This window comes from Coregonus clupeaformis, chromosome 13 (genome assembly GCF_020615455.1).
Source record: "Coregonus clupeaformis isolate EN_2021a chromosome 13, ASM2061545v1, whole genome shotgun sequence".
NCBI classification, from domain to species: Eukaryota; Metazoa; Chordata; class Actinopteri; order Salmoniformes; family Salmonidae; genus Coregonus; species Coregonus clupeaformis.
The window spans coordinates 32,782,151-32,805,351 of record NC_059204.1 but is presented as its reverse complement, the minus strand read 5'-3'; the positions used below and the strand labels follow the sequence as shown (position 1 = coordinate 32,805,351).

The 23,201-nt window shown below is 42.3% G+C and overlaps 1 protein-coding gene across 2 annotated transcripts in view; it reads left to right on the top strand.

The window, feature by feature from the left end:
* kirrel3a (kirre like nephrin family adhesion molecule 3a) overlaps nt 1-23,201 on the top strand; it is a 242,585-nt gene that overhangs the window by 188,647 nt on the left and 30,737 nt on the right. For both annotated transcript variants that reach the window (XM_041893694.2, XM_041893693.2), the window contains exons 6-10: nt 6,239-6,344; nt 15,367-15,515; nt 15,896-16,023; nt 16,705-16,831; nt 19,474-19,574. In XM_041893694.2, the coding sequence (XP_041749628.1) occupies nt 6,239-6,344; nt 15,367-15,515; nt 15,896-16,023; nt 16,705-16,831; nt 19,474-19,574 (611 nt within the window). The remainder of the gene's footprint in view (nt 1-6,238; nt 6,345-15,366; nt 15,516-15,895; nt 16,024-16,704; nt 16,832-19,473; nt 19,575-23,201) is intronic.

Here is a 23,201-nt window from a genome sequence, read left to right as displayed (position 1 = left end):
CACAAATGATTCTATCCATGCCACTCGGCAGCAACACATACAGTGGGGAGAACAACTATTGGATACACCTCCGATTTTGCAGGTTTTCCTACTTACAAAGCATGTAGAGGTCTGTACTTTTTATCATAGGTACACTTCAACTGTGAGAGACGGAATCTAAAACAAAAATCCAGAAAATCACATTGTATGATTTTTAAGTAATTAATTTGCATTTTATTCACATCTTATTCACATCACTGCCTTATTGCCTGCGTCCGTAACGGGTCCGCGGTCGAACGACCACCCCTCATCACTGTCAAACGCTCCCTAAAACACTTTAGCGAGCAGGCCTTCCTAATTGACCTGGCCCAGGTATCCTGGATGGATATAGATCTCATTCCGTCAGTAGAGGATGCCTGGTTGTTCCTTAAAAGTAATTTCCTCTCAATCTTAAATAAACATGCCCCATTCAAAAAATACAGAACTAAGAACCGATATAGCCCCTGGTTCTCCTCAGACTTGACTGCCCTTGACCAGCACAAAAACATCCTGTGGCGTACAGCATTAGCATCAAATAGCCCCCGCGATATGCAACTTTTCAGGGAAGTTAGGAACCAATATACACAAGCAGTCAGGAAAGCAAAGGCTAACTTTTCAAACAGAAATTTGCATCCTGTAGCACTGACTCCAAAAGTTTTGGGACACTGTAAAGTCCATGGAGAATAAGAGCACTTCCTCCCAGCTGCCCACTGCACTGAGGCTAGGAAACACTATCACCACCGATAAATCTACAATAATCGAGAATTTCAACAAGCATTTTGCTACAGCTGGCCATGCTTTCCATCTGGCTACCACTACCCCGGCCACCAACTCTGCACCCTCTGCTGCAACTTGCCCATGCCCCCCGCTTCTCCTTCACACAAATTCAGACAGCTGATGTTTTGAAAGCGCTGCAAAATCTGGACCCCTACAAATCAGCTGGGCTAGACAATCTGGACCCTTTCTTTCTAAAACTAGCCGCGAAATTGTCGCAACCCCTATTACTAGTCTGTTCAACCTCTCTTTCATAACGTCTGAGATCCCCAGAGATTGGAAAGCTGCCGCGGTCATCCCCCTCTTCAAAGGGGGTGACACTCTAGATCCAAACTGCTACAGACCTATATCCATCCTGCCCTGCCTTTCGAAAGTATTTGAAAGCCAAGTTAACAAACAGATCACCAACCATTTCGAATACCACCGTACCTTCTCCGCTATGCAATCCGGTTTCCGAGCTGGTCATGGGTGCACTTCAGCCGCTGGTCCTAAACGATATTATAACCGCGATTGATAATAGACAGTACTGTGCAGCCGTCTTCATCGACCTGGCCAAGGCTTTCGACTCTGTCAACCACTGCATTCTTATTGGCAGACTAAATAGCCTTGGTTTCTCAAATGACTGCCTCGCCTGGTTCACCAACTACTTCTCAGATAGAGTTCAGTGTGTCAAATCGGAGGGCCTGTTGTCTGGACCTATGGCAGTCTCTATGGGGGTGCCACAGGGTTCAATTCTTGGGCCGACACTTTTCTCTGTGTATATCAATGATGTCGCTCTTGCTGCTGGTGACTCTCAGATCCACCTCTACGCAGACGACACCATTCTGTATACATCTGGCCCTTCATTGGACACTGTGTTAACAAACCTCCAAACGAGCTTCAATGCCATACAACACTCCTTCAGTAGCCTCCAACTGCTCTTAAACACTAGTAAAACTAAATGCATGCTTTTCAATCGAACGCTGCTGGCACCCGCCCACCCGACTAGAATCACTACTCTCGACGGGTCTGACCTAGAGTATGTGGACAACTACAAATACCTAGGTGTCTGGTTAGACTGTACTCAACTTCCAGACTCACATAAAGAATCTCCAATCCAAAGTTAAATTTAGAATCGGCTTCCTATTTCGCAACAAAGCCTCCTTCACTCATGCTGCCAAACATGCCCTCGTAAAACTGACTATCCTACCGATCCTTGACTTCGGCGATGTCATTTACAAAATAGCCTCCAACACTCTACTCAGCAAATTGGATGTAGTCTATCACAGTGCCATCCGTTTTGTCTCCAAAGCCCCATACACTACCCACCACTGTGACCTGTACGATCTTGTTGGCTGGTCCTCACTACATGTTCGTCGTCAAACCCACTGGTTCCAGGCCATCTATAAATCACTGCTAGGCAAATCCCCGCCTTATCTTAGCTCATTGGTCACCATAGCAGCACCCACCCGTAGTCTGCGCTCCAGCAGGTATATCTCACTGTTCATTCCCAAAGCCAACACCTCCTTTGGCCGCCATTCCTTCCAGTTCTCTGCTGCCAATGACTGGAACGAATTGCAAAAATCTCTGAAGCTGGAGACTCTTATCTCCCTCAATAACTTTAAGCATCAGTTGTCAGAGCACCTTACCGATCACTGCACCTGTACACAGCCCATCTGAAATTAGCCCACCCAACTACCTCATCCCTATATTGTTATTTATTTTGCTCTTTTGCACCCCAGTATCTCTATTTGCACATAATCTCTTGCACATCCAGCATTCCAGTGTTAATACTATTGTAATTATTTTGCACTATAGCCTATTTATTGCCTTACCTCCATAACTTGCTACATTTGCACACACTGTATATATATTTTCTGTTGTATTTTTGACTTTATGTTTTTTACCCCATATGTAACTCTGTGTTGTTTTTATTGCACTGCTTTGCTTTATCTTGGCCAGGTCGCAGTTGTAAATGAGAACCTGTTCTCAACTGGCTTACCTGGTTAAATAAAGGTGAAATAAAAATAAAAATAAATTTCAGCTCCCTCCAAAGATTTTCTATTGGGTTCAGGTCTGGAGACTGGCTAGGCCACTCCAGGACCTTGAGATGCTTCTTACGGAGCCACTCCTTAGTTGCCATGGCTGTGTGTTTCGGGTCGTTGTCATGCTTGAAAACCCAGCCATGACCCATCTTCAATGCTCTTATTGAGGGAAGGAGGTTGTTGGCCAAAATCTCGCGATACATGGCCCCATCCATCCTCCCCTCAATACGTGCAGTCGTCCTGTCCCCTTTGCAGAAAAGCATCCCCAAAGAATGATGTTTCCACCTCTATGCTTCACGGTTGGGATGGTGTTCTTGGGGTTGTACTCATCCTTCTTCTTCCTCCAAACATGACGAGTGGAGTTTAGACCAAAAAGCTATATTTTTGTCTCATCAGACCACATGACTTTCTCCCATTCCTCATCTGGATCATCCAGATGGTCATTGGCAAACTTCAGATGGGCCTGGACATGCGCTGGCTTGAGTAGGGGAACCTTGCGTGAGCTGCAGGATTTTAATCCATGACGGCGTAGTGTGTTACTAATGGTTTTCTTTGAGACTGTGGTCCCAGCTCTCTTCAGGTCATTGACCAGGTCCTGCCGTGTAGTTCTGGGCTGATCCCTCACCTTCCTCATGATCATTGATGCCCCATGAGGTGAGATCTTGCATGGAGCCCCAGACCGAGGGTGATTGACCGTCATCTTGAACTTCTTCCATTTTATAATAATTGCTCCAACAGTTGTTGCCTTCTCACCAAGCTGCTTGCCTATTGTCCTGTAGCCCATCCCAGCCTTGTGCAGGTCTACAATTTTATCCCTGATGTCCTTACACAGTTCTCTGGTCTTGGCCATTGTGGAGAGATTGGAGTCTGTTTGATTGAGTGTGTGGACAGGTGTCTTTTATACAGGTAACGAGTTCAAACAGGTGCAGTTAGTACAGGTAATGAGTGGAGAACAGGAGGGCTTCTTGAAGAAAAACTAACAGGTCTGTGAGAGCCGGAATTCTTACTGGTTGGTAGGTGATCAAATACTTATGTCATGCAATAAAATGCTAATTAATTACTTAAAAATCATACAATGTGATTTTCTGGATTTTTGTTTTAGATTCCGTCTCTCACAGGTGAAGTGTACCTATGATAAAAATTAGAGACCTCTACATGCTTTGTAAGTAGGAAAACCTGCAAAATCGGCAGTGTATCAAATACTTGTTCTCCCCACTGTATTTTGATCTATTTTGATACATGCTTGTATAAAGCTTCTGTGAGAGCTTGGCGGAGGTCAGCAGTAGTAATATGACTGGAGTGATCAGCAGCTGAATGCCCCATCTTCTCTCACACGATTAAACTGTGGCAGCTGAACTGAACTGGCCCCAGCTGAGAGCCTAGGCCCTCAGGGAACACCTTGAGGGCTCCTCCTGTGTCTCCTGCCCCCTCAGGCGGTGGTGGTACTCTGGGAAATAAAGTCCAGAGTACCACCAAGTGCCTTAAGAAGGTCTAAAGTAAACCTCATCAAAGAGTGGCATCCTGTGATCCCCTAGTTAGCCTACACTGTACTTCTATCAGCTTGGCTACAGCTCTCACTCCAATAACATGCCTGACCTGCCCACGGTGGTCATGGGAAATGCAATCGACGCAACTGCGCTCGGACAGAAATATATATGGGTGAACAAGGAAATGCCTTTGATGCTACCCATACGAAAAAAGATTGCAGTCAGAGTGCAGTATAACTGCAGTTAGATTGCAGTATAACGGCAGTATACTGCAAATATTGCATCCAAAATAACACTGTTTTTTTTTACTACAGTAATTTTGCAGTGTATCTGCAGTTACAGTGCAGTATAAATGTAGTTACATTTGATTTTATTTTGCAATTACTGCGTCCAAAATACCAAAGTCGACTGCAGTTACTGCACTTTTACTGCAGTTTCAAAACTGCAATCTTTTTTTGTAAGGTAGTGAACTTCTGTAGCTATCACAATGTGCTCATAAAAGGGTGTTTGGATTAAAAAAAAACTCTGCCTGATTTATATTCCTAATATAAAAGTGTTTCTTCAACATATAGCAAGGAGTTTAAGACTTAACCTGAGGATGTTCATTTTTCAGTGGCTGCTTTATATTTCGTAAGGTTATCTGGATTATTTATTTTTCCACAGAGCTGGGAGTAAATTGTTAATCTTTGACCTGTAATATTAGAGCAAAGCTTCCCACAAGGCCTTTATAGGGGAGGAACGAACACCCCCTTTAATCTTACGGAGAAGTAATGAACATCCCCTTTAATCCATCACTATTGTAAATGAAAGTTGATTAAAGTTATTATCAATAATACATTTGTTTAATGAAAAACACATTAAGCTACACAAATAGATTTTCATAATCTCCCCTTGGCCAAAGGGTCAGGAGGTACATTTTTATACTCAAGGATGCACTTTTAAAACCTTTTCCTGATAAGTCACAATCAAGACGACACAAGGCAAAGTGGAGGGGAGTTCCATTACAGTAGCTTCTATCAGAGATCTGCAGCGCTTTTGAAGAAAATCACAGAGAGGGTTTTTGGAAGTAGCAGCACAGAAGGGACCCATCGTTGTACACGTCTAAAGCACTTTGAGAGTTATAGGTTGAGAGAGCGTTTGATGGTTCCTGGCTCAGCTATCCATCTGTGGCGTGGCCTTGACTAGTGTCAGGGGTAATTGGGATACAGTCGTATTTGCGCAGAGTCCCACTCCGTTTCATACGTTTCAGCGGCTGACTATTTCACTAATTGTGATTTGCTTTAAAAATAGCCCGACAAAAGCAAAGACATACAGTAGCTCACAACGCTCCCACTGAAGGCACATTCAGCACATTCGTCTCAACACTGTTGTTTGTTTAATTTGTTTAATTTCTGTGTTTGTTACTTTTATCCGGAGCTGTCCTTAATCACGGATATTCTATAAAAAGTTGATTAAATTGCTAATGTAGCAATTAGCAAGCGAACCGAGGCTCGAATTTATCTTAATGGGAAATATCAGCCATTACAGAGGAGAGTAATTAACAAGCTCTTTCCGCTATGTTTGTTCTTTGCTTTGTTTTGTTATTTTATCTCCAATGGAATTTTACTGAGTGAATCCTTAATTAACCGGTTTAAGCACTGCCGTGTGAAAATGTCTTACGGGGGTCAGGATAGCATCAAACCCCAACCACAGCAACAATGTTTATACAGTTGTTTACAGCCTGCTGCTTGCACTCACACGCTCCACTCACACACATCTCCCTTTGATTGCGGTCACATGCACACACACAAACAACAAACACACACACACACGTCTGGCTCCACTTACGCTACAATCTGGTTTTACAGACACTAAACCATTTGACCATTTCAACTAACCACATGCAGGTACTCTGGTGTTGGTTTATAGACTGACTCTCTGTTCTCACCCATGTAGACCTGCCTCTTGTCAACCTATCTGTGGAGCCCCAGCCCATACTGGAGGGCAACCTGGTGAAGTTCCACTGCTCTGCCAAGGCTAACCCACCCGTCATCCACTACAGGTGAGATAGTACACCTGCACACACACAAACACACAAACACACACACACACACACACATGCAAACGCATTACATCTGCACCTATTTTCTTCTCCGATTGAAGTCTTTAATTTGGGTGACCCAAAATCTCTACTATTTGATGTGCTTATGATGTGTTCAGTAGGTCTATATCCACATTAATAGTCTGTATACTTTCCTCTCAGGCTGCATAAGGAGTGCCGTAGTCTCTCTTTCCAAGATCTGCATCTCTACTGGGGTATGACACAGGAAACATCGCCATATGTTTCACATTGTCGTAGGCAGTCCGGTGTGGGGCAGGTGGTTAGTCGGCGTAAAAAAGTGTGTCAAATGTACCCAGAGGTCACCTTAGACCGTAACTCCCTGCCAGCAGCTGGCATCACATTGATAATAGATGGGCAGGGGTCCCTGAGACCGTGGCATACATCACTACCATCTGCCTCTGCCAGTGCAGGGGCAGGCACTGACTGCATTAGGTTGGCACAGAGGGGGCACAAAGTGAACCACAACACACAAGGGTTTCCTGTGGTTTGTACCCACATCCTCTAGCCAGGGGGTGAGGAGGTCCAGGAGCACATGCTGGTGCAGGTCAGCCAGGTGAGGGAACACTGCCAGAGAAGATGTCTGGTGCAGAGAGAGAGAGAGAAGAGAGAGAGAGAGAGAGAGAGAGAGAGAGAGAGAGAGAGAGAGAGAGAGAGAGAGAGAGAGAGAGAGAGAGAGAGAGAGAGAGAGAGAGAGAGAGAGAGAGAGAGAGAGAGAGAGAGAGAGAGAGAGAGAGAGAGAGAGGAGACTGGGTTCAGTAGTCTATTTGAGGATGGTTAGCCTCTGCCCAGAAAATACACTATAGGCAAAAATCTAGCTGCTCGGAAAGTGTTTGAGTCCACACAATGTTTCTTATAGGTTTAGGGATAATATCACTGTATGATTGCTACCATTTATTTGCCTTATATCTCTAAGTGGTTTGGGATATCCCTGCTCCTGGAACATTAATTGTCATGACAGTATACTGTTATAGTGCATACAATAACTACCAGCTGTCATGAACAACAGAGAGCTTTGACATGCCATCATCCAGCATATTGCACTGCAATAAGCAAGTTAGCAACTACAGTAATATTCCAGTAACCACCATCCACCCCTTATTGGTTCCGATATTGCGAAAGGGACAATCCCCCATATAATTGACAGTAATAGAAAAAGTAGTTGTTTATTATTCTGTGTGGCGCCCCTCCTGTGAATTGCAAACTGGTGTTTGAATTTGATTACAGAAGCATCTCTATTTTAGCATGGAAACAAGAGGAGGGCTACGAGCCTCTGTAAATATCAAAGGCCTGCATATGCTTTGGCATTAGCGGCGGTTGCACATTAAATGGAACAAAAGTGTTTACGCAAAACAACAGTGGCACATCCCTTTGATGTGAAATAGACCTGGCTGGAGCGATTTTGCCACCTCGACAACAATGCTTTGTGGCTAATAATACAGGTTGACGGGGATGATCTGGCTCATTAGTGGGGGTTGTGAATATGTGCACTTTGTTGTTTACCGTACAGGGTAGGGGTCAATTCCATTTCAATTCCAGTCAACAATCTAGACAAAATACTCTGCAATGTCAAAGTGAAAGATTTGTATTAATAAAAACATAAAATATAGTCATTGCATAAGTATTCAGCCCCTTTGTTTAGGCAAGTCTTAAATTATTTCAGGAGTAAAATCTGGCTAAACAAATCACATAATAAGTTACATGGACTCACTCTGTGTGAAATAACTGTGATGAGTGTGATTAGAAGGAGTCAGGCGCAGGAGGGTTTACAGAGTTTATTCCGTCGTACACAGTTGCGCTGGATAGCGACAACAAAATACAGGCACAAGGGAACAATCTACACCGGCAATACAAGGTACGGGTAGCTCCAACAAAATACAGGCACAGGGGAATAATCTACCCCGGCAATACAAGGTACGAGTAGCTTCACTGAGCTACACTCAACTCAAATAAAACAATCACCCACAAGGACAAGGGAGCAGAGGGAACACTTATACACAGACTAATGAGGGGATATGAACCAGGTGTGTGTAATTGACAAGACAAGACAAATGGAATGATGATATATGGAGAGGCAGTGGCTAGTAAGCCGGTGACGACGAACGCCGAAGTCTGCCGAACAAGGAGGGGAGGCAGCCTCAGCAGAAGTCGTGACAATAACAGGGGTTGACATGATTTTTTAATGACTAGCCCTTCCTCTGTCCCCCATACATACAGCATCTATAAGGTCCCTCAGTCAAGTATTGAATTTCAAGCACAGATTCAACTACAAAGACCAGAGAGCTTTTCGAAAGCCTCATAAAGAGGGGGAGTGATTGGTAAATGGGTAACAATAACAAATCAGACATTGAATATCGCTTTAAGCATGGTCAAGTTGATAATTATGTTGTGGATTATGTATTAAACCACCCAGACACATCAAAGATACATTCATCCTTCTTAACTGAGCTGCAGGACAGGAATGAAACTGACATTGAGGTCATTGGTGATTCTAAAACAGCTACAGAGTTCAATGGTTGTGATAGGAGAAAACTGAGGATGGATCAACAATATTGTAGTGACTCCACAAGAATACAAATATACTGAAAACATCCATCTTGTATGCAACAAGGCACTAAAGTAATACTGCAAAAAACACAGTAAAGGAATACACTTTTTGACACAAATACAAAGCCTTATGTTTGGGGCAAATCCCACACAACACAACACAGCACTGAGTAACTGCCTCCTTATTTTCAAGCATGTTGGTGGCTGCATCATTGTTTGGGTATGCTTGACATTGGCAAATACTGGGGAGTTTTTCAGGATAAAAAGAAATGGGATGGATCTAAGCAAAGGCAAAATCCTAGAGGAAAACTTGCTTCAGTCTGCTTTACACCAGAGACTGGGAGAGGAATTCACCTTTCAGCAGGACAATAACCTACAACACAAGGCCAAATCTACACTGGAGTTGCTTACCAAGAAGACATTGAATGTTCCTCAGTAGCCAAGTTACAATTTTTACTTAAATCTTCTTGAAAATCTATGGCAAGACTTGAAAATGTCTGTTTAGCCATGATCCTCAAAATCTTGACAGAGCTTGAAGAATTTTGAAAAGAATAATGGGCAAATATTGGGTAAGTCTCTTTAAGAGACTTACCCAAGAAGACTCAGCTATAATCGATGCAAAGGCTTTTTTTAACATGTCATTGACTCAGGGAGCTGAAGACTTATGCAATGACTTTATTTTAGTTATTACATGTTTATTCATCTTTAAAACATTTTATAATTTTTCTAGATTATTGACAAAAAAATGACACAATAGAATGTGAAGAAATCCAAGGTGTCTGAATGCTTTTGCAAGGCACTGTAAATTAGTACAACTTGTAATTGGAATTAGAATTTGGTTTAATTGCTGAATTGACTGAAATTTGAATTTAAATGGAATTGACCCGACCCTGGTACCATACTGCTTGTCATTGAACATTTGCCATTGTTGTGTTTTTTTCAGCGTGTCACACACTTAGGTTCTTTGTGGCACCTTTTTAAGTTGAAAATGATCAAATCCGAATACCATAACATGATTGTTGATGATTGTACAGTATTTTGCAACTTAATGTTAGATGGTTCCTCACACTGAATGTAGTCTATAGACCAGGAGAAACTGTAATCCATGGTTCTGTTTGTTTTAAACAGCCACTACAAACGGCAGCTAACTTTAGCCACCGCTAGTTAAAATTCAATGATAGGAGCAAATGTACTGCAATGCTGAACTTCCCCTTGAAGATAGGATGTAGTAAGAGCAATCTATCCATGTGACTCAACAAGCCCTTTATACAGAAAAAATTGTGACCAGAGTCAAGAAAATCCTAGCCCCTTAAGTCAAAAACCAAAAGTAGTGCGCTACAAATGGAATAGGGTGCCATTTGGGACGCAACCCCCTCTCTAGTCCTCCTCTTTCTTTAATGCTGCATAAGGACAGGCTCGTTTCTCACTGCCTTCTTAATGCTCTCTTAGCCGAAGCGTGGCTATTGATCACCTGAGAGCTGCCCTTTTCCGTGTAAAACGAGGAGAGTTTCTCAGAGGCCTGAGAGCTCAGAGCAGGATGCTGTCGATGCTGTGAGGTTGGGCCTGGAATCTGGATGTAAGGAATAGTGAGGGATAGGAAGAGGGAGGTGTCTCTTATCTCAGAAGCTCCAGACCTCCTTCTCTTCTTCCTTTTACTCAGACTAGGTATGGAGAGGACGCTTGGAGAGATGGGTTGGACTCCAGACCTAATGGTTTGGAGATTACTATCTAATCTGTTGTCATGGTAATAATATATGGTAATCAGGGTTGTGTCCAAAATGGCACCCTATCCCCTACATAGTGCACTATGTTTGACTAGAGCCATATGGGCCCTAGTCAAAAGTAGTGCTCTATCTAGGGAATAGGGTGCCATTTGAGACGCATTCCAGGTGGTCTTTCATTCAAGCTCAATTGTTAGAGGTGGAAGAGAAAATGTAATACAGACCATCCGATTGAACGATAGAGTGGTGACAGCACAGGGGTATGCTTTCAGAGCCAATCTGTCAGACAGAAGGGGGACAGGTAGCTGCCGTGAAACAATTCATTTCAACTGCCTTGTTGTGCATCCTAGTCCTACCTCTGCCAGGCAGACAGCAAGCTGAAGGGGAGAGAGATTGAGAGAGAGGGAGGTCTGGCAGCTAACTCCATTAGCAACTGTTTGTTTCTCATAAAGCTGCCGAGACAGTGTGAGTGAGTGAATGAGTGAGTGTGTGAATGAGGGAGGGATGGAGGATCTGGCAACTAACTCTATTAGCAACTGTTTGTTTCTCATAAAGCTGCCTAGAGGGGCAGCGATGGGGAGAGAGGCGAATGAGTTTCGCTTGCAAATAAAGTACGCTTCTTATCCACACGGGGGGTTCTGGTGTTGGTGTCGCTGCTGCTGTTTTTTTTTTCTTCTCTGTTGTCACTACTGAGGTGTCTGATGAGAAAGAATCAATTGCACTGATTTAGCTTGGCTTGACGGCTATTTGTTGTGAACATGTGGGTGTTGTGAACACAAACTCTGTCCGTGTGTATGGACATGAACTTGTTTGATTGTTCAATTTTTTGGTCCTCTGGGAAGTGTGTTTCTGTGTGTGTCTGTGCATGTGCGTGCTTGCCACCCTGCATTCGAATTTGACAGCGGAAGATCATAGACAACATGAACAGCGCTTCAATAACTGTAAAAAGCTAAATGGATTCCTTCGTGCATACAGTTATGTGGGGTCACATATTCAAAAGCTGTGCTTATATACTATTGTTCTTGAATAATTCAGAAGTGACTGGGAAAAGGATAAGCATCAGACATGTAGCACTGTTCTGTTCTGACATTCACAGGCTTGAAAGAGAGCAGAAAGAAAGGTTACATTTGAATTGAGAAGGGATGTTGAGGAGACGTTAACAGCAGATTTGAGAAGGGATGTTGAAGAGACGTTAACAGCAGAATTGAGAAGGAATGTTGAAGAGACGTTAACAGCAGAATTGAGAAGGGATGTTGAAGAGACGTTAACAGCAGAATTGAGAAGGGATGTTGAAGAGACGTTAACAGCAGAATTGAGAAGGGATGTTGAAGAGACGTTAACAGCAGAATTGAGAAGGGATGTTGAAGAGACGTTAACAGCAGAATTGAGAAGGGATGTTGAAGAGACGTTAACAGCAGAATTGAGAAGGGATGTTGAAGAGGCGTTAACAGCAGAATTGAGAAGGGATGTTGAAGAGACGTTAACAGCAGAATTGAGAAGGGATGTTGAAGAGACGTTAAGAGCAGAATTGAGAAGGGATGTTGAAGAGACGTTAACAGCAGAATTGAGAAGGGATGTTGAAGAGACGTTAACAGCAGACAGCATCAACCTTTTAAAATTCGTCCTCGCCATCATCAAGCTGTGTTTTAGTAAGGGAGTGAAATATTTTCTGATTTGCAGGAGATTTGGTTTACTTGATCTCCTTCAATGCTGTCACTGTCCACTGTGTCCTTGTGATGAAATGTCTTTGGCAAAATGGAAGACTGTCGTAGGGCATCTGGGGTCTGGCTTGTCCCAAATGGCACCCTATCCCCTGTATAGTGCACTACTTTTGACCAGGGCCCATAGGGAAACTCTGGTCAAAAGTTACACTATTATATATATATATATATATATATATATATATATATATATATATATATATATATATATATATATATATATATATATATATATTTGAAGTCGGAAGTTTACATACACCTTCGCCAAATAAATTTATACTAAGTTTTTCACAATTCCTGACATTTAATCCTAGTAAAAATTCCCTGTTTTAGGTCAGTTAGGATCATCACTTTATTTTAAGAATGTGAAATGTCAGAATAATAGTAGAGAGAATGATTTATTTCAGCTTTTATTTATTTCATTTAATTCCCAGTGGGTCAGAAGTTTACATACACTCAATTAGTATTTGGTAGCATTGCCTTTCAATTGTTTAACTTGGGTCAAACGTTTCGGGTAGCCTTCCACAAGCTTCCCACAATAAGTTGGGTGAATTTTGGCCCATTCCTCCTGACAGGGCTGGTATAACTGAGTCAGGTTTGTAGGCCTCCTTGCTCGCACACGCTTTTTCAGTTCTGCCCACAAATTTTCTATGAGTGAGGTCAGGGCTTTGTGATGGCCACTCCAATACTTTTACTTTGTCGTCCTCAAGCCATTTTGCCACAACTTTGGAAGTATGCTTGGGGTCATTGTCCATTTGGAAGACCCATTTGCGACCAAGCTTTGACTTCCTGACTGATGTCTTGAGATGTTGCTTCAATATATCCACATAATTTTCCTTCCTCATGATGCCATTTATTTTGTGATATAAATGATTTATTTCAGCTTTTATTTCTTTCATCACATTCCCAGTGGGTCAGAAGTTTACATACACTCAATTAGTATTTGGTAGCATTGCCTTTCAATTGTTTAACTTGGGTCAAACGTTTCGGGTAGCCTTCCACAAGCTTCCCACAATAAGTTGGGTGAATTTTGGCCCATTCCTCCTGACAGAGCTGGTATAACTGAGTCAGGTTTGTAGGCCTTCTTGCTCGCACACGCTTTTTCAGTTCTGCCCACACATTTTCTATGAGTGAGGTCAGAGCTTTGTGATGGCCACTCCAATACTTTTACTTTGTTGTCCTCAAGCCATTTTGCCACAACTTTGGAAGTATGCTTGGGGTCATTGTTCATTTGAAAGACCCATTTGCGACCAAGCTTTGACTTCCTGACTGATGTCTTGAGATGTTGCTTCAATATATCCACATAATTTTCCTTCCTCATGATGCCATTTATTTTGTGAAGTGCACCAGTCCCACCTGCAGCAAAGCACCCCCACAGCCTGATGCTGCCACCCCCGTGCTTCACGGTTGGGATGGTGTTCTTCGGCATGCAAGCAACACCCTTTTTCTTCCAAACATAACGATGGTCATTATGGCCAAACAGTTCCATTTTTGTTTAATCTGACCTGAGGACATTTCTCCAAAAAGTACGATCTTTGTCCCCATGTGCAGTTACAAACCGTAGTCTGGCTTTTTTATGGCGGTTTTGGAGCAGTGGCTACTTCCTTGCTGAGCGGCCATTCAGGTTATGTCGATATAGGACTTATTTTACTGTGGATATAGATACTTTTGTACCTGTTTCCTCCAGCATCTTCACAACATTTGACCAGGGACCATAAGGCTCTGGTCAAAACGAGTGCACTATATATGGAAAAGGGTGCCATTTGGGACGCAATCATAGAGTTACAACAATGAACACAACACATGAAAACAGTACTTTTTGTGATTGCTTTTCTTTGGTTTTGACAAGAAATCTAGGATATGTCTGTGTTGTCTGTATTCACTGAGGAAGTTTTGCATGTTCATAATCTTATTCTCTAAATTGTGACATCTATAACCAGGCCATCTTTTCTACCATAGCATTACACACAACAAACAACAACACATTTGATATTCAAAGATGTTCGTCCAAGTTAATTATGCATGATTCATCGCTCTTTTCACTCAGAATCCTCAAGTTATGTTTTGTTCCAATGTATAGCCTAGCCTACATAATAATTAATCACATTTATTCCAAACTGGGTCCTTTGTATTTATCTCTTCAACTTGTTGCCCTTCTGTCAATGTAAACAATAGTTTGTTTGTTCAGGGGCTTGATCTGCCTGTTACTGGCAGTGGGATATACTTGTGCCGGGCAAGGTTCTTCAACCAGGCAATTTATTTCTTCTTCAATATAATGACTTCAGCATCAAAGCGGGCGAAAGACAGAGACGAAGTGAGAGCACTTATATCATAACGCCCCTCCTCCTCCCTTCCCTCCTCCCCTCCCTCCTTCCCTCCCTTCTCCCCTCCTCCTCCCCTCCCTCCCTCCTCCCCTCCTCCTCCCCTCCTCCCCTCCGCCTCCCCTCCTCCTCCTCCGCCTCCCCTCCTCCTCCCCTCTGCCTCCTCCTCAACCAGACTCCCAAGCAGCATGTGAATATGCTCAAATGAAGAAGAAAAAAGCAATGCACCGAAACAACAAAAAAGCCACCTTTTCTTTTGTTGTTTCGCTATGCTCGGCGAAGTGCAGACCACAGCAGTAAATTGCGCTTGAATGCAACACATTTTCGCTGGTTGTGTCCCAAATTGCACCATATTTCCTATGTATTGCAATATGTTCCTATGTTTTGCAATACTTTGGAGTCTGGTTAAGCTTGTGTCTTTGATATCCACCTCCAAAGCCGCTACTGGTTGGATTACATTGCCCACATTGTCTTCCCTCTTCCCTGTTGTGACTGTGGATGTTTCCCCCAGAGTGGTACAGATATAGGTACAGATATAGGATCAGCTTCCCTTCTCCCATTACTAACATTAACCATTAGTGGGGGAAATGCAAAACTGACCCAAGATCAGGGTCTAGGTCTAACTTTAACCTACTCTGTCATGACCTATATTCAGGTGGGCCAAAGGGGGCAGCATCATCAGAGAGGTGTCAGGTGACACCTATGAGGTCATTGTGGACCATTCCTTCTTCACTGAGCCTGTCTCCTGTGAGGTCACCAATGCCCTGGGCAGCACCAACATCAGCAGGAACGTGGACGTCTACTGTGAGTAGTAGTCCGCAAGTAACACACACACACACACACACACACTTACTACTGTGAGTAATCCCCAAGAAAACACACTCAGGAACTATAACTAGCTAGCTACAGGCAGTAGGAATCACATCCAGTACATGTATAGTCCCAAATAGATGGTTTGTAGCTGTTCAGCTAACTGTCAACAAGATTTCAACTAACTATCCACTAACCCTTGCCCTAACCTTAATCCTTACCCTAACCGTAACCGTAACCCTAACCCCACAAGTTGTAACGTATCAACAGAGTTGAAGTTGTTAGCTTGTTGATGCCGTAGCTTGAGTATCTGTAGATCATCTATAGACGACTATCCAAATAAAGTCTAACCATTTCTGTTCCTGTGATTCCAGTTGGGCCCAGAATGGCTGCTGAGCCACAGTCCCTACAGGTGGACCAGGGATCAGACGCTATCTTCAACTGTGCCTGGACAGGAAACCCCTCCCTCACCATCGTATGGATGAAACGCGGCTCTGGAGTGGTAGGCATTGTAATCACCATCATCCTTTTCTATTGTGCTTATTGTACAAGACCCATTCCCTCTTCAGGGCAATAACGTATTATATTCTGTTCTATTATATTATATTCAGTTCTAATACATTTTTATTCTATTCAATTCTGTTCTAGCCTATCCTGTTCTAGTCTATTCTATTGTCTTATTTTATTTTCTATTCTCTTATATTCTAAGGTGTATTCTATTCTACAGGTGTTCATTTTTATACTGTGCCAATGCAGCAGCTATTCTCTGTAGTTAACCTTGAAAAGCACTTGTCATCAAATTCAGACATTTCAAGAGACTATAGAAAAACTAGAAATGGGCCCAGACACTCAACACATCATACTTTACCTTCATAATGGTATCGGTTAAAAATAATCTATTTTACATGGTCCACTGGTTTCAGTCTGTGGTATAGGCAATTCCACCCATGCAGTTCATGTTGATATTCTGAGATTAACATACTCTTTCATACCGTTTATTAAAGCAGTGGCTCAGGTGGCCTTGCAGACGACTAAGTGTGTGCCATCACTCTCCTTTTGGTGAGTGCTTATTGGGTTTTCGATTGGCTGATACGAGGGTTGGACGGAAGGACTCGGCTGCAGCCTTGAATTCAGAGGCGAGCGTTTTATCACCAGCCTGACCTTTGACCTTGACCCTCCACAGGTGCTTAGCAACGAGAACATCCTGACGCTCAAGGCGGTGAGGCAGGAGGATGCTGGGAAGTACGTATGCCGGGCGGTGGTCCCCCGAGTTGGAGCTGGAGAGAAGGAAGTGTCGCTTACTGTGAATGGTAAGTACACTTCACATGTGGATGAATGCTAAATTCATTTCCAAGTTGAATGTGGAAGTTGTTCCAAGCTCAGGGGCATGTTTCAGGCTAGCTGGACTCAGGGATAACATGGTAAAAGCAGAGACATATTTATGCTAGTGGTGTCAAGATCAGTGGGTCATAATAACATAGTTTGCTTTTGACAGGATGAAAAAAATCATGGATTTACAGCTAGGACTGTAACTTAGTGTGTAAAAATGAACTGTTAACTATTTCAATTAAAGGATATCTGTCATATCACAATGGCTGTAAATCATCGTTGATACCCGATACTATCATAATATTACCTAACCCTACTCCTATTACAGATATGTTTTGATGTCTCCAGGCTTTCTGACATCAAAGCTTAGCCTTCATGTTTGCTTGAGACTAGTGTACTTTCAATTGTTCCTTGTCTTTCAGAGGAAATATTTGAAACATAAACATACATACATACATATATTTGACATATTGGAAATATGTGTGTTATCTGAAAGGAAAAAAACTGTCATTGTCTGTTAGCGTTCGTTAATATAATCAATATCATTGACAATGACTTCACCTAGGAATGAGCATGTTGCACCAGAAATAAACAACACAGGATAAATGTAATTAAAGATGAAAAAGGTGATTAAACACGTCTTTACATCGATTGCAAATGGACTGATCTCCCAGCCTTATCTCAGTGCAGCAACAGCTGGCCAAGGCTAAATGAGAAGTTATTGCAACCTTTTTTAACTAATCAATAAATAGTCAACAAAGACAGTTGTTTGATATGCCTGAAGACAAGGTCAGGCAATCGATGGCGAGCTCTATCGAATAACTCCTCCGTAGAAGAATTTCTGAAGCCGGGATATCATCATAAAATTCATAGCACAAGAATATGCAGAGACGTAGGTAGCACCACAAAATGGCTGACTCGAAATTGTACTTTTTTCCCCCTCTCGCTTGCCAAAGGGGCTCTCTTATTGTCTGCTCTCATTGCAGGTTTAACCAGTCAATGAAAAAGGGTTCTGGAGGCATATAGACTGACTGTTTTGATGAAAGCTTTCACCCTTGAGCCCATACAGTGTAATACAGTTCTGCTGTAGTGAACCAATAAGAGAGAGTGAGGTTTGGCTTTTATTAATTTATCCTTCCTTGTGAAGGAGGCTTATTCTCTCCTTGAAGCTTGTGTCAGGAAGTCCATTATTTGAAGAACTGAAAAGGTGAAGCATTTGGCCACAAGGGTTTTTACGCTAAACCCACCCATCACCATTGTTTCTATGCAGAGGCTGATTTGGACAGGTTATGGTTAAGAATCATATTTTACAGTGAAAGTGTTTGGATTCCAGGCTAGTGAATCTTGGTTTCACTCCCCACTCCAAGCACAAACAAGTGACATCTCCTCTCCGCCAATAAATACATCCACCCTGTTTTCCTCCTCTGGTGACTCAGGAGAGCAGCTCCAAGATAAAGTCATGGGAAATAAATGAATCTAATTATAGCACTCCTTTGAGCTTCCCGGTCCTTCGTCAGATCTCTCGGGCTCCCCCACAGGAGCCCTGTGTGAATACGTTTGGCTGTATTGAGAAGCCCATTTTGCACTGGAAAGCCCCCTTCCCCCCCAGCTTTTTATTCCTGTACATAATTAAGGGGAAAGAGACAGTTCCGTTGTCTGAAAGTGTCCAACATTATGCAGGAATGCAGTTGCAAGAACACAGCAGACGTCTAACAAAATGAATGGTAGCTGTAATTTATGTCCTGGTGAGCAAACAAAACAGTATGTGGACTAAGCTGCCAAAAAGCATTACAAACTAGCGGTACCTCAAAATAAGTCGTCTGGGTGTCCCCGAGGAGAGGTTTGAGCAGACGCTCTTATTCGGAGCGAATTATAGGAGCGATTAGGGTTAAGTCCCTTGCTCAAGGGCACAGACAGATTTTTCACCTAGTCGACTCTGGCATTCGAACTAGCGACCTTTCGGCTAGTGGCCCAACACTCTTAACCGGTAGCCTACGTGCCACCCTACTGAAGTCGGGTATTCTTTTTCCTCGCTTCTTCCTTTCCATTGATGTCTGTTTTGCTTCTGTAAACAGTGACACAGAATTCAGGCCCCTGGGTTTCTCTGAGTGAAATGTGGCTGCAGTTGAATGGAAAGAAATAAGATAATGTTTGTTATTCTTATGGTCAGCAGTCCTGGAATTTGTAAGAGCTCCTTGACTTGGGAGGCTGTCATCGTCACACTGTCAGTCAAAGGTCACACATTTCAAAGGTTTTCTTTCACAGGCGGAGGAGTTGAAATGGAACTAACGCACAGGACGGCGAACTGGAATGACTTTGTTTTCTCTAGACCTTTATCTAACCCTTCCACTGTCCTCCGCTGTACACCCAAACCTTCTACCTTTCTTCTTCTATTTCTTAGCCTTTAAGCAATAAAAACAACCTTATTTTCACCGCGCCTTGAATCTCACCTTAAGAAAAACTAATTAAAATCTCATCATGAACAATTACTAGTCTCCATTATACTGTAAACTAGAAAGTATTATAATGCCTGTGCCCTTCGCCTTCCCCCGTTGATAGGCCGTTGATGTATGTGGGTGTTTTATTGGAGTGATTGACTGCTTTTCCCTTGGCCGTGCTGTAGGTCCTCCCACTATCTCCAGCACCCAGACGCAGCAAGCCCTCTACGGGGAGAAGGGGCAGATCAAGTGTTTCATCCGCAGCACTCCTCCTCCCGACCGCATTGTGAGTCACACATCCCTCCTTCCTTCTGAAAAACAAGTATTTTAAAACTGAGTTTGGGCTGTAAGTAAGCATTTCACTGTAATGTCTGCACTTGTTGTATTCGGCGCATGTGACCAATAAAATTTGATTTGATTTGATTTGATTTGATCTATGTTCCAACCAACGAGGGACCTTATTGGTTTTAACATGATGAAGACGTGTTCACGCCTCAAGTCAATCATTGACCAGTGAATGACAGTGGACATTTGTTATGAATAGAATGTGGAGGTATGCCTAAATATGGCAAAGGATAGGTGGGGTGGCAACAAAGGATCCCAATGGGGCAAAAGTAGATCAAAAAATTATATGAGGGAATCCTTGCATATTAAATTATTGGTTACACTTTATTTGGATAGTCCGGATAGTCTACCTGTAGATGTACAAAATGACAAATTGGCTTCCTTACCATTTAACAGTTTGGATTTCTGTCTTACCTTGTAGACTGTATAGGGTAAGGAAACAATAATGGGTGAAATATCCCTATAATGCAGTGCAAACCAAATGAATGAGCTTGACCTAAAGAAATAAGAAAGTAGGTCAGGTGAGGACAACCCTAAGGACTTAACATAGAACAATCAAGGGCAAATGATATCCTAATGAATATCCTATCCTAATGTAAAAAATAGGGCGTAGTCCGTAGAGAAAGAGCTCATAGACATGTAGGCTAGTAATTAAATACATTAAGGAAGTGAAGGCAAATGAATTGAAAATTAGAAGTCATTATCCTCATTTAGAGAACAGAATATCAAGCCTTTTCCTGAAACAGACTAATATTTACTTCACAGTGGAAATGGAGGGATTCATCCCATTCCTGACCTATACTAATCAGCAGAGGTGGGACCAAGTCACTATTATTCGAGTCACAAGCAAGTCTCCAGTCACAAGGTCCGAGTCTCAAGTCGAGTCCCAAGTAGAATGGGTCGAGTCTCGAGTCAAGTCCAAGTCGTGCATTCAAAGACAAGTCATGTCGAGTCAAGTTTTTCAAGTCAAGTCTCAAATCAAGTAAAACAAAATCTATACATGCAATGACTTGTTCAACCTCAAATCAATTTATTGAGGCTATCAGACAGCCCTTTTCATTATTGTGTCTACAACACATTTTGATTACGTAATTATAAAATAGGGACTTGTAGCAGTGGGAAGGGCATGAAATCAGCAGAAGGCAAGGCAGGTTGACGTGCTCAAAGTGTAGATTTATTTACAGGTCTTAGTGATCCAATGGTGAAAGCACCATATCATATCAAAATATACAAGTAGATTTATCAAATATACACGGGCAATATCTCAAAAGAAATAGCTTCTGTATTAGGCTTAGCCTGTCCTGAACGAACACAGGTAGAGGGCAAGACTGCACAGCCTCCCCTTGAGAAAACAAAATCGAATCTGTCTAACAGGAGCTCAAACAGCTACATATAAGCACTTGACCCCTCCCAGGACCATACAATCACCCAATTGGCAATTACAACCAATAAACTGGTTCTACAATGTAAAAGGCAATTTGTCTTAATCAGAGTTAATTATTATTAATGATATTTCATCACGATTCATAAATGGAATAATAATTGTATCTTATTCAATGTAGGCTACTGACTCCAAAGCGTGGAGTGCAGGCTAAGTAGCCTATTTCTATGCGCACTGAGGCGTGCGCTCCTATTATGCACAACCAGAATGACAGAGACATAGGACACAGACACACAGAACTCCGACATAACCCTGGAAATATTAACAAAATAAACCATACATTGAAGTAAATAAACAGAACTTCTACCTCATGAGTCTTGCGAACATCCATGTTCACAATAAACATCGGGCCCACTCAGAGGGTAAGAAATGGTAAATGAAAATGTATATCAAACATGAAACAGAAATGTCTTAAGTGTTGCAATAAATGGTACGGGGATGGAATGATGAAACGCTAGCAATTATTGTAGGATTAGATGTATATAGATTGACCATATATGCATTTAAACATGTGAAAGAAACAGCAAACATTTCAACAATAGAACGAAGCACTCTCCACTGGAGTTTGGAGAGCGCAAGTGAAGAGACGCACCTATGGCGCACAGTAATAATTCATTTTATCAACAAATTCCAAATGCAAGCTTCATAAGTAAATTATCAATTTCAAGCCATTTTAACATGCCAAAAGACCAATAGGCCTAAGCTAGTAATTGTTGCTTGATGCCACATTGCTGTTGAGCTTGCAAAGTAAAGTTAATATTCTTGATCACCAACACATTTTTGGATCTGCATGTATTATGCCAATCCTCTCTCCATACAATTTGATGTTTGCGCTGCACGTGATCCTAAATGGGAGACCGGGGATAATTGTAACACGGGATAGTTGTAACACTTGCAACTCCTCCAATCAGGAGCGAGGTAGAATCATGTAATTCACTGTGCACATGCTCAGTTTAATCCTGAACCCTCATGTGAAAAAGCAAGTCTCTGTGATATACTCTGCAGATTCTATTGACAGAAATCTGATTTTGAGGTAAGAAAGTAATTATTTTCACCAAATGTGTTTTTGTGATGGCATCATCTGCTTTGTAGTTACGTTCACCATACTTATATCAGGCTTATAACCAGTCTGTGTAGAGATATTTGATGCAAGTTAGCAATACTAAAGTTTTAACATTTAGCTAAAATGGAAGCTAGCTAGAGTCTGCAAGGGTCAGGGTTAGTTGAAACAACTTGTGAGAAAATGTTACAACTAACCCAAAGTAAAACTGAATGTTTTTGGTACATGTTTTATTTTACTTTCAGCATGCCTAGATCATGGGAAAGAAAGACAGACAGGGGAGTACCTCTCCACACTTTGAAAATAGCATCAAATGATGTAGCAGAGCAGGGGAAGTCAATCAGATCGGTTGCAAAGTTGTAAGGCATATGTCATGTGACGCTGTACAGATTCAGCAAAGAGAGAAAGAAGCTACTGGAGAAGGGGTCGAGAGAGCTTCCTCATGTAGGCTACCGTAGTGGAAACAGGGTCTTCATGGATGAGCAGGAGCAGAAGTTGTCAGAGTATCTCTTGAGGGCAGCTGATTTATATTATGGATTGTCTCCCCGTGAGGTAAACACTTGATAGGAATTAGTGAGGAGTAAGTAAGGGCAAAGTTAGCAGTTAATGTTGGTGTCAATTAAGGTCAAGGGAGGGAGTACTAATGTAAATGATTAATGTAAAGTATTAATTGGGGAAAGTATTGAACGTATTTTATATTGTTACAGGTCAGGAAATGTGCCTACCAACTTGCTGTACAATATGGTTGCAAGCATCCTCAGTCATGGGATGAGACCTCTATGGCGGGAGCAGACTGGTTCTCATCTTACCTAAAGCGGTACCCTACTTTCTCCATTAGGAGTGCTGAAGCAACTAGTCTGTCACGGGCCACAAGTTTCAACAGAACAAATGTGGCAGAGTTTTTTTAGCACGACTCAGGATAAGACACAGATGCAGGCACAGGAGGCGAATGGTTCAGTTCTCAGATAATTTATTATAACACGGGGGCCAGGCAAAGGGCAGGTCAAGGACAGGCAGAGGTTCAGAGTCCGACAGGTACAAGACGGCAGACAGGCTCAGGGTCAGGG